A 16,976-nucleotide genomic window follows, 5' to 3' on the forward strand; every position below is an offset into this window, starting at 1 on the left:
TTAGTCCAGTTCTGAGATCCGGATGTGTACGAATAAGGAGGAAGGGGGAATGCCGGTTCCGTCTCTGGACAACAGGTGAATGTGACGATAACCTGGGAACACAAGAAGAGAAGCGTTCATTCATCTGGAGTTGTGTTTGTGTTCGCCCCGGCAAATGTCTTTTAGCTCTGTTTTGGTCTCCACCATCTCCTTTAGCTGCTGAATGCACCACTGGGTTCACGAAAGAGGAAAAGCAAGCTTAAACGTAGCTACGCCCAATGTCTCTATGGTTGTGCACTGCATTCTGGATCTTGGAGGCTATTCTTTATCGGAAAGAAAATGTATATCTCTGCCTCTTTTTCTCTTAAGTGACTTTTAAACACAAATAAGCAAATCACCTGACAGCAGATTTTCTGTATCTACGTGTGCTAGAAGTCAAGGAAGCAGCCTCACCTTGCTGCATGCAGCCGAGAGGGAGCGCATACTGCCCCACAAAGTCATTTTTAGATGTCTTGTCGTAGTCTTCCACCACGAAGCGCACCAAGGCCAGCTCAGGAGTGTAGATGGTGAAGCGCAGAGTGTCGTACCACACCGGGTTGAATCCTGCAGGAGGCACAAATCCTTCAATATCAGACCTCATGCTGCTCAGAGAAGTGTCCCAACGATGACCCGTCCTGTGCATTCATACATTCATCCATTCTCTCCACCAGAAGGATCTACGACCGGTCGCATTTGTGCATATGTGAGTGAGTGAGAGTGCACCTCTCTGTCTGTCCACGGCTAATCTCTCAAATCTGCTGCAGCAAATTGCATAATATTTTGGGTGTCCATTTATGACTCTATGATCAAGGACTTCTTGTTGTTGCGCTGACTCACACCTTTTCAAAACGCCTTGTTTTATACTGCCATTGACCGCCTGCTGACTCCTCACTCAATACTCTGAAAGGGATAGTTTGGCCTTTTTTGCAGTGGGATAGAAAGAAGTACCAGCAATGGGAGCAAAGCAATATAATGCTGTAAAATGTTTTTTAGACATGTAAAAAAGTCAATATCAGTTTAAGTTTACACTATGTTACAATATCTCCTGATAGGGAACTGTCACTTTGAGGAGAGATGAATAGAAACTCTCTGTTTCGCCAAACTGAAGGCTTGTGGACCATCATCTACTTTAGGTAATACGATGACTACGGATGAATAGCTCGTACAACTTCAAAACCGCTTACAGCTAACGGAACTACCAGTACACACTCTGTTGAGTACATCGCCGCTAAACGGGGCAGATCGCTTTGTGAGTTTAATTGAGTTTTTGGCAAGAGTCTACGACGTGTCTTTTACGATGACTTACAACACAATACAGCAGTGGTCACCTGGCGGAGATCTGCACCTTTATATAGTTAACACCTTTATTGATTTATATGTAGGTAAGTGTAAAGGCCCACAGCCAGTACTGCACCGTTGTTCTCGATGTATCTGGTCTCCTGCTTGGCCTGGTCCATCGGAACACCATGGATCTCCACTCTGACCAGAGGATCCACGATGGAATCCTCTTTGATGTTGACTTTGGGCAGCTGCTGACCACTGATCACCTTAAACACAACGAAGATGATGATATGATATAGCTAATCAACTGCATGGATACATTTTTCTTACTTTCTTTATGGTTTGTACCTGTATGGTGAGGAGGACAGGTTGGTAGCCATCTCTTTGTTGGGGTGTCTCGGGGTCAAATCCTTTCTCGACCTCTCTCATGAACCTGGGCTTCAGGACATAGCCACAGCTGCCGTTCTGACTAAACAGTCCGTCGTTCAGATCCATCCCCTCCCCGGCTGTCTGGAAATTCAACGCGACTGAATGAAATGGAAAAGAAATAACATTTACTTTTTTCACTCATGCTCAACACACCATTTTCAGGCACTTTGAGACAATGGAAAGGTATTGTTGCTGCACAGGGCTTGGGCTTTAACTTTGAATACATGAAATCCAAGTTATTCTTGGCGTATGCAAAACAATACCAAAGACACACAAAAGATCTACATTACACTTATTTGGCTCTTGTCCAAAGCAACAGATAAGAAGTCCAGATGCAGAGGAGCAAAATGGTCAAACTGGGCTGAAGGGTTTGACCGTGTCTTGGTACATAACTTTGCCCTCTACACAAGGACATAGTATGAAAAGAGGAAGGGGTCCCAGGACGAAGCCTTGTGGGACTCCTGTCGGCTGCCCGGTTCAGACACTGATCCTTTTCATGTCCCCAGGGAGGAGCGATTATCTTTTGACAATAGTATACATGATACAGTTGGGTTGTAAAGCATGGAGGTAACTTTGTAACACTGAGCTACTGGTTGTTTTTGACAATGTTGCTTGAAACTCTCCTAAAATATGTTTCAGTAGAGTGTGAGAGAGGCAGTTCAGTCCATAATAAGTCACTCTTAACCTAGACCAAAACTGGTACTCCCCATTCTCTCTCTAGAGCAAATTGAGATTTTACTTTAAAGTCTCTGATAGGCAACATGTTTACTTACCATTCTTCTACTACTCTCATTCCAGAGATATTATTTATTTCACTATTCTATCTAAATGAACCTTGCTCCTCCCCTTGCAGGCTCCACTGCCATCTTTGCTGTCACTTTAGGATCAAAACTCAACGTGACGGCCATCAAGAGAACGGGTGTCAAGTGACATGAACAGCCTAGGAAGTTCATTTGATATGATCTGGCTTTAGGCCAAAAGAGGGGGTACATTACAGCCTGGTCTCCTAAACCAGATGCAGTTTCCATACAACGAAGCTGCTTTTGTCGATTACGTTTTGCTGGAAACATATTTTCTCCCGAACTGCATGTGACAAATACCTCTGTAATAATAGTGTGTGTAATTCAGACAGAAATGCTAAAAGTCAAGCCTGTATTTCTGTTGCAATCACCGATTTGGCACCCAGCATTCCACATTTCCTGAGGACTGAAATTGGAGGAGTCAGTTCGGAAGCCGCTGGGATAAATCCTGGTCAGCTGCCGTGAGTTATGGTGCACAAACTCGGTCCCTGAAATGGAGATCACATCAGAAATATAGTGAAAGTCGATAAAAAAAAATATTTGATTGAAGCCCCTGATGCATATTCATATGTCTTGATCATTAACACAGTACAAGAATGACTTAAGTATTAATTGCTTGATAAAAATGGACTCACCAGCCTCTCTCAGGTGCTTGCGGGCCTTGGACTCTGTGAAAGAGGCCACCTCATAGAACTTGGAGTGGATGAGCGAGTGTTTGAAGTTACTGAAGTGGACGCTTTTGCAGTACACAACACAGTCTGACAGCTCCTTGGACAGACGCTGCTTTGACTTCTATGGAAGAAGGAGACGGTGGATATAAATGTTATTATGGTGGTGCCCCAAAACTCAACATGTTTACACTCAAGTTAGCATGGAAGAAGTCAGATGCAGCTTTTATGGAAAGGAAGTAGGGTTTGATGGATGCTCAACAAAGGTCAGACTGTAGTATGAGTCAACATTGTTTTCCACAATCGCCCCCCCTAACCTACACCTAAGTGGTTATCTTTATAACCATGACGACAAAGGTCCCATAACCCTACGAAGTAAGCCTTACCCCAAACCATGATCTTTACCTAAGCCTAACAAAGCCAAACCAAGCTTGTCTTCCTCATGATCTGGTCTTCGGATCAGAAAGGGACCAATGACATATTTTGTTGTTAAATTTAGAGAACTTGTTGGTAGAACACTTGTGTTTGTCCCATCAGACAGCATACCAGTAGTCAGCAGGTGTACTGAATGCCAGGGTGGAGTGGTATGTAGCAGTGGAGCGTGAATGAAATGCTATTTTTTATGTCAGTTATGCCAGAAGAACAGCAGTGACATCCAAAGAAGCATGCTGTATAGTGCTGTTTTTCTAGTTCTGGGCACAAAAAGTATCGATCGCAGGTATTGTTTGATTGTTAGTAGCACACCACTAGTATATGAAAGTGAAAAATGGAACATGAGTTACTAATACCTGGCATCAACCAGTAGCACAGCCGTGGCAAGTATCAACGAGGGCATACCAATCAGAATTGGAATTCGTCACCAAAGATATTAGTGGCATACTATTGGCCACTTTACCTTCTCAGGATTACTCAAAAGCAAGCTTATGTCCACAATTAGAAGTCCAAACTGGTAAACCACCCCCAAAAGGCACAGACAGTTGTCTGTCCGAGTACAGATACAGGCAGAAATGGCTGGAATCTGGTGGCATGGCAACTGACTGGAATAACCCAACAAGTATGTATAATATGGGGTTGTTGGGATGAAGAGGAAGGCAACTGGTGGACATGTGTTGACTGACAAGGTCTGGAACAAAGATGATTTCTACATTCTGCTCAATTGTAAGAAGAAGCCCAAACCCATCGACCCAAGCAGGCATTTGAACATCTTTGGGTCGTGAACACATTGAGGTCAAATGAGGTTCATTTGAGGTCAACCCATGAACTGGCTCTGTGTAAAGTCAGCTGACCCACCACCACCACGTGAGAAGGTAAACCCTGGTGATGCAAAGGAATCCTGTCATGGATGGAGGCACCGGGCGCATCGGAACCCTCGAGACAACCCCTTGAATTGTGTAAGTGACACCCGACCACGATGCCAAGCAAAATGCAGGTGTGCTGCCAGAGCAGCCTCCATGACTGTGAGATCCGAGGTGTGGCGCCCCTAAACAGCACACTGACTGAGTGTTACCCGCTGGGCACCTCTGCATGCACGCCTGCCTGCCTCCACGTGAAAGCTGATCCGGCTGGTCCACCTTCACCCCCGTCTGCCAGACAGCGAGGCCGCCTCTCTACAGACACCCACACCGTCAGCAGGGGCACCGCCGGGCTCACATCGCTGCCAAACTCGCCGCTGGCCTCACCTCTCTCATGACCGTGTTGACAGGAGTCCCAGTGTGGCGTTTCATGCTTCTCAAATGCTTATCAATAAACATGACTCTAAGTGGCCCGATGATTCCTTTTTGCACGCTCAGTTTGTTGGGGGCATTGATGCGCATTTCGACGTCAACCGCTATCCTCAAACGGCTGTACCATCCATGTGAATCCATTTTAAATACACAGTACTGACGGCAACCAGGGAAGTCAACGCAATGGTATGAACGCACAACGTCAAAGTACAACCTACATCGCAGCCGGAAGAAGAACTTGAAACGTTTCTGGAATTCGAGAACCTCGCTCATGAGTTTAAATCGTACTGATACAGTATTTGAGGTTGGCTTTTATGTTCAGTATCAAAGCTGCTAGGTCAAATGATTAAATTTGATTAGTTCAGTGATTAGTAATTTATTCATTAAAGGACTTTTAAGGAACCCCTGTTTGAATGTAATTGCCCAGTGAAATATTTGACACTTGATATCACATTCTAGCCCTACTTACGCCTCAGTAATGATCAACAGAGGTGATTACTGACTGCAATTAGTGCTGTTCAGAGTATCAAATATCCCATTTTAGAGGAGACTGTACAACCTTCACCTGCTGAACTTAGCCTGGCGTGGCCCAGCCTGGCATGGCACGGTCTTGGTCTTGTTTTACAGCAACCATGACATCCTCTTGTCCGTCCTTCTTTTCTATCCTGTCTTGTCTGTCTGTACATATAATATTTCAGTTATTGTGGATTTTTTTTTTACTGTTTTTTATTGCTTATTTATAATACTTGTTTTTTTTTTATTTCATCTTAGTTTTATCTTGTTTTTCTTCTACTATGTCTCTTGTTTTGCACTATACTCAATGCTGCTGTAATCCTGTAAAAAAAAAAAAGGATTATCTTATCTTATCAGTCTACTTGTACATGTGACATGTGCACTGGTAAAAGATGTGTATTTCCTTTAGTTAAGTAAGAGTTTATGTGGGTTTTTTTTCACGTTTTGAAAATTCAGATCTGGATGGCCGAGTGGTTTTCACGAGTGGTTGGCAGTATTGGATCCTCATCCTCTCTTACCTCCCCACCTGTCTTACTCTGCTATCACGGTGTAAACAGATCACCATATCTAACACCCAGAGTCTGCTCGCTGCCCCTTAAATCCTCTGTATTTTTCATGAGGAGTTTATGCAATCCTTTTCCGCTGGATATAAAAGAAGACCAGATTTCTGGGCGTCCCTGAACACACACCAAGGATGGACACATCTTTGTCATTTAGTTAAATGTGATGCCATGTGCTGTAAAACAACGTCATGAAGTACAAAGTACAAAGGAATGCAATCAGGAAAATGATGTATAAAATGATCATGATTTAACACAACATGCAAATAATGTCAGCTATAATAATCTCTTTTAAATCACTGCTTAAAACACATTTTTACAGAATGGCTTTTATGTGATGTTCGTCGTTTTAATGTCTCATTTTCACTTGGTTTTACTATTTTATCTTATATTCATTTACTATATTTTACCTATTTCACTTTATTTTATTTATTCTATTTATTCTATTTATTTTAATTATCGTATTTATTCTATTTTATTTATTTATTTTATTTATTTTATTTATTTTATTTATTTTATTTATTTTATTTATTTTATTCTATTTTATTTATTTTATTTATTTTATTTATTTTATTTTTTATTTATTCTATTTATTCTATTTATTCATTTGATCGTCACTTGTTATTTCATTTTGTTTCTTTGTTCAGTTTTATCCTCACCATTGTTCTTAATGTTTCTTAATGTTTTGCTGGTTTGTCTGTCGAAGCACTTTGTAAACCTTGTTTTTAAAAAGGTGCTGTATATAAATAAATTATTATTATTATTATTATTATTATTATTATTATTATTATTATTATATTATAAGAATACAGCCACACAATACCTTTCTATTCTCAACAGTAGAAGAAAATTCCCAGAATTCTTTGTGAACTGACACATGGCTACCAATATGGGGGAAGAAGCCCATAGATGTGTCTATCTTTGAGAAATTATAATTAAAGAAAATGTGAAATCTCTCTAAATATCTCTGTTTAATGGAGATGACGAGTAATCATCATGAAAAACAAGAATTTCAAAGATGAGGTCCACCTTGGCATTGGTTTTGAAGGAGGCAAAAGTCATGAACTGGTTCCAGAATGCTTCAGGGATTCAAACATGCAACATTCCCAGTCCGTCCCACAGTTGTTTGTTGAGTCTACTAACCGCAATCAACATGATGCATTTAATCTGCCCTCATTTTTGGGGTAATCTGCTTAATCTATTAAGTGTTCCATTCATACATTTAAATCTGTCTCGGTGTGGAATCATCAGCCTTTAAAAGGACGGAACTACGGGATCCTGCTTCTATACCTGGCTGGTTCATCAGACTGTGCATAACAGGGTGTCTGGGTCTAAGGCCTAAACAAGCTGACCTACCTTAACCCTGCGGCAGACACTCTCGCGGTTAGGGTTATCTTCGTTGATTTCCGACGTCTCGTCTTCATCGCTGACCTCTCCGGACTGAGAGTCCTCCACCATCCCGTTGAAACTCTCCTCCAGACCCCCGATTTTCTTGGCCTTCAGGAGAATCTTCCCCTTGAGATCCTTACAGGAAGATCACATAAAAAACTAGAGTCATCCTTCACCTTCAAAAATGTCGTTGTAGTTTGAATAATTCAGGGTGTCGGTGTTGCGCGTGGACACAGATCGTATGGCTCAGGAGGCTCTGACCGGGCTTTTGGGGGTGAAAGCGAAGGCGCCCTCGGACAGGGTCTTAGGGTTCAGGCATGAGCTGCATTTAAAAGGCTCTGTAAACCCACAGTTATTTTTGTTACTCTTGCTAATTATGCAACAAAAATGCAACATAACAATTGCGAGACCTACTACTACCTTCTTGTCTATACTGGCGAGCACAGTAAAGTTGACGTAGCATTGGGTGTGTAGTCTTGACCTGCAAGTTTACTTCATTTTACTTCACGCATTTTTACGATAAAAAAATACGGCGCACCTTTGCAAAGGTAGTTCTTAAGCTGTAGGCGGTATATTCTAATATAATATACCATATAAATATAATATAATCTGATTGGCTTGTTGAATCACATATTTTCCGATCCAACCAGCCTGATAAACTGCAGAGTTTGTGGGTTAATAGGATCTCCAGATACCAAATTATATCTGAAAAAGTGGGTTCTTTCTTAGTATGGCTCCTTTAAATATACCTGTTTCATTCGACAGACAATGGACCGCGCGATGCTCACCTCAGGCGACGGCAGCCCGATGGGGGCCTTTCCGTCTAGTGTGCTTTTCAGCAGCTTGTCACCCAGGATGTGGTTGAGGTGTTGGGCCATGACTCTCTGCTGCTCAACACTGCAGTGGTTCTCGATGGACAGGATGACTGGATATTCCGATACCTGCGTGGAGGGGGAGTGAGTTTGTAATTTAACACCGGGGGAGCATTATCGTAGGGAAAGCTAATACGCCTGCTGGGTTTGTGTGGCTGGCTGGCTGGCTTAAAGACCAGCAGATGGATGGACAATCGGGGGGTCACGAGGCCTCAGCATTCTCTGAAGACAGATGTCTCAGACTCTACAGGCTCTGTCGAGCATGTGAACTTGGCAGCTGTTCACTCTGGCATGAGGCAGATCCCTGGCTAGCTGACTTCAGAGGGCTTCCACGTGATGTCTTGGATATCATTGCGCTGTTGTTCTTCCCTCCAATGAATGTACGATGAGATGCTGAGCGATTTGTTGATACAGCTTTACTAGACAATGAAAGCAAAAGCAATTGCAATGCCAACAAGAGGGGATTACACTAACATGCTTGGTCTACTTGAAAAAAGCCACATTTGGAAAGTCTTCTAGAAAGACGAGTTCATCAGAAAGCCAACACAGCCTACGACTAGATGTTTTGATGGATTCGCATCCCCTCCTACACTGAAGCAACCAATAAAAAAGATACAACCAGACAGGGGACGCTACCTTGAAGGCATAGTTTCCCACTGCGTTGACCACATCCTTGAATAGTATCTTGGAGGTGAAGGTGTGTCCATGATAGACGATGGGCTCTCCATTGGCACCATCCCAGCAGTCCACTTCCACACACCGACAGCCACGACTCAGAGCCCTGAGCGGCAAAAACAAATCCGGTCCTTCATTCAGTACCTTATCTTTTCACTCAATTTTGTAAAACTAATGAATAGTGGATGATTAATTCAGAGCAACGTCACAGAGGAGCTCATCACCCCTGAGAGGAACACATTAGGTAAGGGATTTGCGCTAATGGGAATCCTGAAATCTACTAAATTGGTTTTCGGAAGTGGATTTGGAAATGGTTAGGTGGTAGTTGAAGTGGCGTTCCTGGATGTATGCCATAGGTAGACTTAAGTTGTCTTGCAATCAATTATTAGATTTCCCAGCAGATTTATATATATATGGGTGTTCATATGGGTACCAAAGATACCACAGCACTATACAAGTACAGTCCATTTACCATTTGACTATCAGGGACGAAGCAAATTGTGCATTTCTTTTGTGGAGAGTTCCACTTTGGTAAACTTTCCAAAGTAAATTTTGAATAATTTATCAATTCCAAACCATTTTGAGACCTTTGAGCAAACAGACAACCGGCAAGACAAAATACCTTGTGATTATCTTGCCAGCCACAGCAGCTCGCCAAAGAACCCCCTCGAGTAGTTTCTGTTAGCGGTCACTCAAACATCACAAAGACATTTCCATCAGTTAACCCAGCAGCATCACCTGATGTATCCCTCCACGCTGCTCTGCCCTCGGAGCTGGTCCTCCATCAGGTAGGTGTTGTGGGAGGAGGAGATGAAGTAATGGCACAGTGGCTGGCTCATGTCCTGGAAGACGCCCCGCCACTGTGGGTTGAAGATGGAGCCCTCAGCTGAGCCCAGGTACATCAAGAAGCCGTCAAATGTCATGGCATTCAGCAGCTTGGCTGTAAAAAAACACAGCAGGGTGAAGTCACAAAGTGTTGGCACCCAACCTTTTACTACCAAGAGACAGTTCTTCACATCTTTCACCAAGGTTCGATACATAGAACGTACAGTCCCGGTACCTGTGTCAGAGGGTTCGTAGCGCTCAATGAGCTGCTTGGCTTGCTGCTGGATGTCGATTCCATCCAGCTGCTCCTCTCTCAGAAAGTCCTCCAAGTCACTTTGGGATAACTTCTGGCCATCAACTGAGTACTCCTGGAAAACCCTTAGGACGTCGTCCCGCTGGGTCAACATCTTGTAGAAGAGCACAAACTCATCGTCCTCCAGTGATCCCGACTGGGACTTATCAGCCATCTGAGAAGAGAAAGAGTCGTGCTGTTGCTCTACGGATAAATGCATCAAACCAAAAAAACAAAAAACCCTAAATAGGCTCTTACCGTAAAGAGACGATGAGCGTGGTGCTCGTTCATGTCCACATTCATCATCTTCAGTAAGTCTTGCACTTCCTTGAAGTTCATCCTGCCATCGTTGTTCTTGTCTGCCTTCCTGAACCAGTCACCAATCCATCTGGGTGGGCCACTTCAGGAGAGTTTCACATTCAATAGTGGCTGAAATACTCGACTGAGTTTCCGAGAGCTTCGGAAGAGATGCCCGATGAGGACAGACACACTGAACAATAAACGTTACGCATTTCTCAAACTGGCAAATTTCAATGTTTAAAGATCTGACTGTATCAAGAATCCAAAAGGTGCATTTTCCAGGAAACCATTTTGTGTTTTATTACATTTTATGTAATGTTTTCAATCTCCAATCTCATGAAAACCAGCAAAACACTTTGAAAGCATTGATGACTGAAAACCCTGAGTGAAAGATACTGGTCAAGTTTCTCCCGCTCCCCCATGTTCTCCAGGTTCTCGATCAGCTTCTTCATGCCTCTGATCCAGGTCTGTGCTTCTTCGGCTGACTCGGCTACCAAATCCAGGTTGCCCTTGCGACCGCGGAACACAAGTGTGAAGCATCGGTCGGCCGGGAACTCGTCGGCGATGCTGAGCAGCACCTCGGACTGGTGTCCCTCTCGTATTGCCTCCACATCGCTCACTGAAACTGGGCCCACAGACCAACACGGGATAGAGAACTAATTAAATGTAGTCTTAAAAGAGTTAAGTAATGATCAGTTATTAATCAAAAAGGCCAGGTGAACTACTGTATGATCTCCGGGTGGTGATCAACAGCAGATAAACAATGATGAAATTGCTCATAATCAGCTTATAAGAAAAGAAAAAGGATCATGGCGGACTCAGGCTGCGGGCAGAAAAACTGGTGCAACAGTCTTCTTCACTGGAAAAAACATCCTGGAGGTCGCTTAATCCCATTTTCTCTACTGTAAGAGCATCCTGGAGGGCATTTCATCCCGTTTTGTCAGCTGTATGGGCACTTCATTACGTTAACGCTCGTGGAAAAAGCACCCTGAACATCACTTTCTCACGTTTTATCTAGGCCTAGTGGAAGGACATCCCAGAGGGCACTTCAGCACAATTTCTCTAATTGAAAAGGACTCCCTAGAAGACACTTTATTAAGGGCACCCCATCAAGTTTTCTCTACTGGAAGGTCACCCTGGAGGGAACTTCGTTACGTTTTCTCTACTGGAAGGTCACCTTAGAGAGGCACTTCATTACTCGAACGTCACCCTGGAGGGAACTTACTGGAAGGTCACCCTACAGGGCACTTCATCACAGTTTCTCTACTGGAAGGTCACCCTGGAGGGAAGTTTTATCTACTGGAAGGTCAACCTTGAGAGCACTTCATGATGTTTTTCTACTGGAGAGCCCCCTAGAAGACACTTTATCACATTTTCTCTACTAGAAGGGCACCCCATCAAGTTTTCTCTACTGCAAGGTTACCCTAAAGGCACTTCATCACACTTCTCTACCGGAAGAGCAGCCTAGAGGGCCCTTCATCACGTTTTCTCTACTAAAAGGTTACTGTAGAGGACACCTCATTATGTATTTGTATTCACGGTTGCAAGGTCACCTTAGAGGGCACTTACTCACGTTTTCTCTACTCAAAGGGAACCTTCGAGGGCACTTCATCACATTTTCTCAACAGGAATATCCCCTAAGAGGGCACTTCATCATGTTTCTTCTAGTGGAGAACACCCTAGAAGGCACCTCATCATGATTTTCTATACTGGAACATCCCCAAAGATGGCACCTTTTTACGTTTTCTCTACTGGAAGGTCACCCTGGAAGAAACTTCATTACATTTTCTCTACTGGAAGGGCACCTTAGAGAGGCACTTCATTACTCGAACGTCACCCTGGAAGAAACGTAATTACGTTTTCTCCACTGGAAGGTCACCCTGGAAGAAACTTCATTACGTTTTCTCTACTGGAAGGTCACCCTGGAAGAAACTTCATTACATTTTCTCTACTGGAAGGGAACCCTGGAGGGCACCTCTTCACGTTTTCTCTCCTGAAAGGGCACTTTCGTCACGTTTCCCCAATGGAAGGGCATCAAAGAGGGTTCTTTCGATGTGTTTTTATGGGCTGCATTCTTTTAAAATATAATGTCTAACCTGAGAGGTCCATCATATCAGTAAATCACGTGGTCTTACATGTGGAGTGGGTGTTGCCAGCCTTCTTGGACTTGTACCAGATGGTCATGCAGTCGTCCTGCAGTTTAAAGTAGCGCTGCTTCTTCCAGGTGCGAGACTTGATTTTCCTCATTATCGTCCCCACCAGCATGGACTGGAGGTTGTCGTCCCCCTGGATCCCTGGAAGGAGAAGGACAGTTATATATTGATAAGAGTGTGATTAGATGGTGTTTTTGCTCGTATGTAGTTGGAATATAACTGTAAGCACACCATTTGAGGGTTGCCTACAAATTTGAACAGGAAGAGACAGTTTCACATGCAATGCCAGTGACATTATGGCAGTGTTTCGCTATGGAGTCACGTTCATGGAGTTTTCGATTCAAATTTTAATTTTGGCAGTTGTTATGAAATTTCAAAATGGGAGATGAAAATAGATATTTTTTTTTTTTTACATTTGAATTAAGATTTTGTCAGACATGCACATTCCACACCTAAATAAAAATGGAATTTAAATTTGATAAAATGATCATATAGCACTGACTAGACTAGATTTTAAGTGTTAACAACCTGGCCGGTATCGGCTATTTGATATCGATTCAGTGAACTGGCGGTGAACTGACACGCGTTGTCTTCAGTCTCTTATTTTTGAATAATGAACCATAAACCCACCGCAGGAGACAAAAAAAACAGACTTACGGAGGCCGACTCCTGTGAAAGCCATTGGTTGTTGTCTCACACTCCTGCCATCTAAAGAGAAGAGGTCAGTTATTCATCTGCAAAACGAATTATTATGTATTCGTATTTTACAGTCCACAATCACTCATCACTGCATCCACGGCAGGACTTAAAATACACCAAAGCTGAAAGGGTCATTTTTTTTGGTTAAAGGAGCCTATTGAATGTTTTTCCAATCTAAACACATCAGTTAAAAGACAAATGTACATTACAGGACTATTCACCATAATCTTATTCAGTCATCATTTTATTAAGATTAACATATGACTATTGTGGATTAGGACGAGCAGGAACAGTTTAGTAAGATGAAAGTTCACTCCATCATATGTACCTCTAAGTACAGTAAAAAGTACAATATTTACCACAAATACACTAAATAACAATTCATTATCTAATAAAGTATTTTGAATTTAGTCTTCTTTAGGCAGCTGGATGCTCTGCCGTAGACCTAGTCACTAATAAACACTTTTAATTATTCACTCCTGATTAAGACAATATGGTAGATTCATACATTCTTAGAGAACCTTTTTGCCTAACGTTACATACAGGTCGGTTATAGCAGACGCTGCTGCGATACGACGCTAAGATACTGCAAGTAGCAGTCGAGGAACTCTGTGAACTCAATCACTTTCCAAAACCAAAGAACCCCTGCAAGAACTCTTTCTCCGGTTCTAGTTCCGTCGTGTGTCCGTGGCATCCTCGTTCCACTCATTCAGCCCAGTGTTCGCTGAGCTCATCTGGGATGTTCTCTTTCCTGCTCTGTAATGGTTTTTCACTGCTTTCTCTGCTGTCCCCCCCCCCCCCCCCGGCACTTTTTGTTCTCTCTCTCTGTGTCTGCGTCGCACTCACTAAGCCGACTAATCTCCCCAAAATCCCCCCGGTCATGGTCTCCGCATTCTTTTCACTTATGAGCTAAACTAACAGAATGCAGGCCCAACTCACCTAACGTCACTTATTATATTTCACGAATAAAGTTTCACCTTTTTTTCTCTCAGCCTGCGGTCGTTCTTTTATGATTGGTCAAGGTTCTACTGGGTCACTTAATAAAAAAAGGCCAAGACAATAGATAGACTTCAGTAAATACATGACATAGACAAAGAACTACACAAAAAGAGAAAGTCAAGGTTTCTTTTGAATTTGACTATTCACAAGGGTGCTGTGTTTCTCTGTCACACCTCCATTAGTTTAAATAAAGTCAGAGATAACATGAAAATGTTGTCCGACAGCACGCAGACAGATTAGAAATTCACTGGAACACGATATACGGCGATGTCTGGTTTTCTGTTTAGTCCTACATTTACCTCTTTAAACTGACTCCCTTCTTTTACCGTTGTGGAACATCCACACATATTAAACGTCCGACTATTACTGGATGTCTTTATAAGAAAAAATTTAAAAAAACAAGCCAAATGAAGTTCAAGAAGCATTTTTTCTTTTTTTTCTTTTTTGCACCACGTGGATCTGACCTGTTGCAGGATCATCCCTGAGTCCGGGGTCGGTGCTGCAGAGCTGGATCAGATCAGGAACAGACCCGGGAGCTGCTGCTGCTGCTGTCGTTCCTCTGCATGTGATGGAAGCCAGCAACGACTGAAGCCCAGGAGTCTCCTCTATTGTGACGCTCGCCCTCCTCCCCTCCTCCTCCCCCCCATCCCTCTCTCTCTCTCTCTCCAGATCACCTGTTTGGCCTCGCTTTGCATTTCTAAAACTCCTCTTAAGGGTTGTGTCCTCATTCAATTCCAAGAATCTGTGTTATGATACAGTTACCATCAAATATATAGTGATATATTGTGTTTTTGTTTTTTTTTACAGTAGGAAAACGGTGTAAAATCTTAGTAAATGCATTTTTGCAATTTTTGAAGCAGTCAGATCATTGGGATCTGCAGTTGCATTATCAGAGATCTTCATAAGCCTGGATCTGCCTTTTCTAATAGTCTCCCATCAGACTGAAGAGTCTTGTGCGGGTTAGGGTTAGGGTTAGGGTTAACCCTTTTTTTATGTGATGTCGTCGTTTTAATGTTTCATTTTCATTTGGTTTTACTATTTTATCTTATATTCGTTTACTATATTTTACCTATTTCATTTATTTCATTTACTTTATTTATTTATTTTATTTATTTTATTTATTTTATTTATTTTATTTATTTTATTTATTTTATTTATTTTATTTATTTAGTTTCTTAGTTTAGTTTTATCCTAACGATTGTTCTTAATGTTTCATTTTCATTTGGTTTTGCTATTTTATCTTATATTCGTTTACTATATTTTACCTATTTCACTTGATTTTATTTATTTCATTTTATTATTTTATTTTATTTATTTCATTTATTTATTTATTTTATTTATTTTGTTCGCTATTTTATTTGATCGTCACTTGTTATTTCATTTTGTTTCTTCGTTCAGTTTTATCCTCACCATTGTTCTTAATGTTTCATTTCATTTGGTTTTACTATTTTGGTTTTACTATTTTTTTATTTTATATTATTTATTTTATTTTATTTATTTTATTTATTTTATTTATTTTATTTATTTATTTATTTATTTATTTATTTTATTTTGTTCATTTATTTGATCGTCACTTGTTATTTCATTTTGTTTCTTAGTTCAGTTTTATCCTCACCATTGTTCTTAATGTTTCTTCTATTGCACTGTTTTGCTGGCTTGTCTGTCGAAGCACTTTGTAAACCTTGTTTTTAAAAGGTGCTATATAAATAAAGTTATTATTATTATTATTATTATTATTATAATTATTATTATTATTGGGGTGACTTTCGCTGGATACTTGGAGCTTTATGATCTAAACAGAAACAGCAGGAGGCAAATTAGTGCAGGACCAGAGATCATGTGTTCACCCTTTAAACTGTATAACTAACTATAAGTAGCTTACAGATCATTGTTTGTGTTAATCTAACATAAGCAAACGCTCAGTGGTTTCCTAGCAACAAGCAGATAAACGCTTTGTATGAGCAGTGTGATGACCACGAGTTTCATAATCTATGTGAATCCCCTGCTCAGGTACCAGAGGCATTAATAATCCACAGCTTCAGATCAGCTTCCCAGCTCAGATTACACCACAGCGAGGAGCCAAGGCTACAATGGAGGGGGCTCCCTCACAATGACCTCCTCTCAGGAAAGAGAAACTACAGTACCCAGCAGCAACCTCCACGACGAGAGGTGTGTAGAATAGTTGATGTAGTAGTCCGAAACAGGGGGCCCCGGTGAGAGAGCAGACCTCCAGCACCTATCTCAACCTCTCAGACCTCCACCAGCATCTATCTCAACCTCTCAGACCTCCACCAGCATCTATCTCAACCTCCTTGGTGGAGAACATCAGCAGAAACATTGAATGCTTAGATTGTGGAGCGATGATTTCCCAGCAATGACATCAAATATTTTGCGAGAGAGACCGTTCTTAGTGCTTCTCTCTCGTAACCTAGCGTAACCTGAGATCTGTGGAAAACACTGGCCCCGGCTCACCTGCAGCTGAGCCGGGTCTGGGACGGACTCCCTCTTGTGTTGAGCTCCGGCAGCGGCATCCTCCCTGTTCTCTGGGCTCTTATTTTGAAATGTTATATTGAAATATCTGAAATTTAAGGTTAATATTTTTTATAAATGCGATTATAGGGGATTGCTGTGTAATTAAACATTTCCTTTCGCTTTAGTCGTATACGTTTTCACACACTGTTTGCTTGATGTTTCTGACCGGCTTTTATTTCCACATTAAAGGTTTTATTACACGAGTATTGATATTTATGGTGTGGTTGTAACAGTGGAGGCCCAGCAG

At 41.9% G+C, this 16,976-nt stretch overlaps 1 protein-coding gene across 1 annotated transcript; it reads right to left on the minus strand.

Annotated features, from left to right (window-relative positions):
• Window positions 1-12,593, minus strand: plcd4a (phospholipase C, delta 4a). The gene is made up of 14 exons (XM_054623725.1): window positions 12,482-12,593; window positions 10,743-10,971; window positions 10,305-10,434; window positions 9,990-10,221; window positions 9,668-9,869; window positions 8,891-9,035; window positions 8,171-8,323; window positions 7,350-7,517; window positions 3,164-3,317; window positions 2,900-3,016; window positions 1,648-1,826; window positions 1,433-1,565; window positions 433-582; window positions 1-92 (listed from the first exon to the last, which is right to left on the minus strand). Exons 1-14 carry the CDS (start codon window positions 12,591-12,593, stop codon window positions 1-3), a joined length of 2,196 nt encoding a protein of 731 aa, XP_054479700.1.
• Window positions 12,594-16,976: the final 4,383 nt, after the last annotated feature.

Source organism: Anoplopoma fimbria, chromosome 22, assembly GCF_027596085.1.
Source record: "Anoplopoma fimbria isolate UVic2021 breed Golden Eagle Sablefish chromosome 22, Afim_UVic_2022, whole genome shotgun sequence".
In the NCBI taxonomy this organism is placed as follows: domain Eukaryota; kingdom Metazoa; phylum Chordata; class Actinopteri; order Perciformes; family Anoplopomatidae; genus Anoplopoma; species Anoplopoma fimbria.

Excerpts from the sequence above, each read along its gene's own strand:
- plcd4a (XM_054623725.1), bottom strand. The coding sequence starts at position 12,593 with ATGAGGAAAATCAAGTCTCGCACCTGGAAGAAGCAGCGCTACTTTAAA. Across the intron at positions 9,036-9,667 it reads AGCGTGGAGGGATACATCAG|GGCTCTGAGTCGTGGCTGTC; the intron begins GTGATGCTGCTG and ends TTTGCCGCTCAG. Across the intron at positions 1,827-2,899 it reads GAATGCTGGGTGCCAAATCG|TCGCGTTGAATTTCCAGACA; the intron begins GTGATTGCAACA and ends CATTTCATTCAG.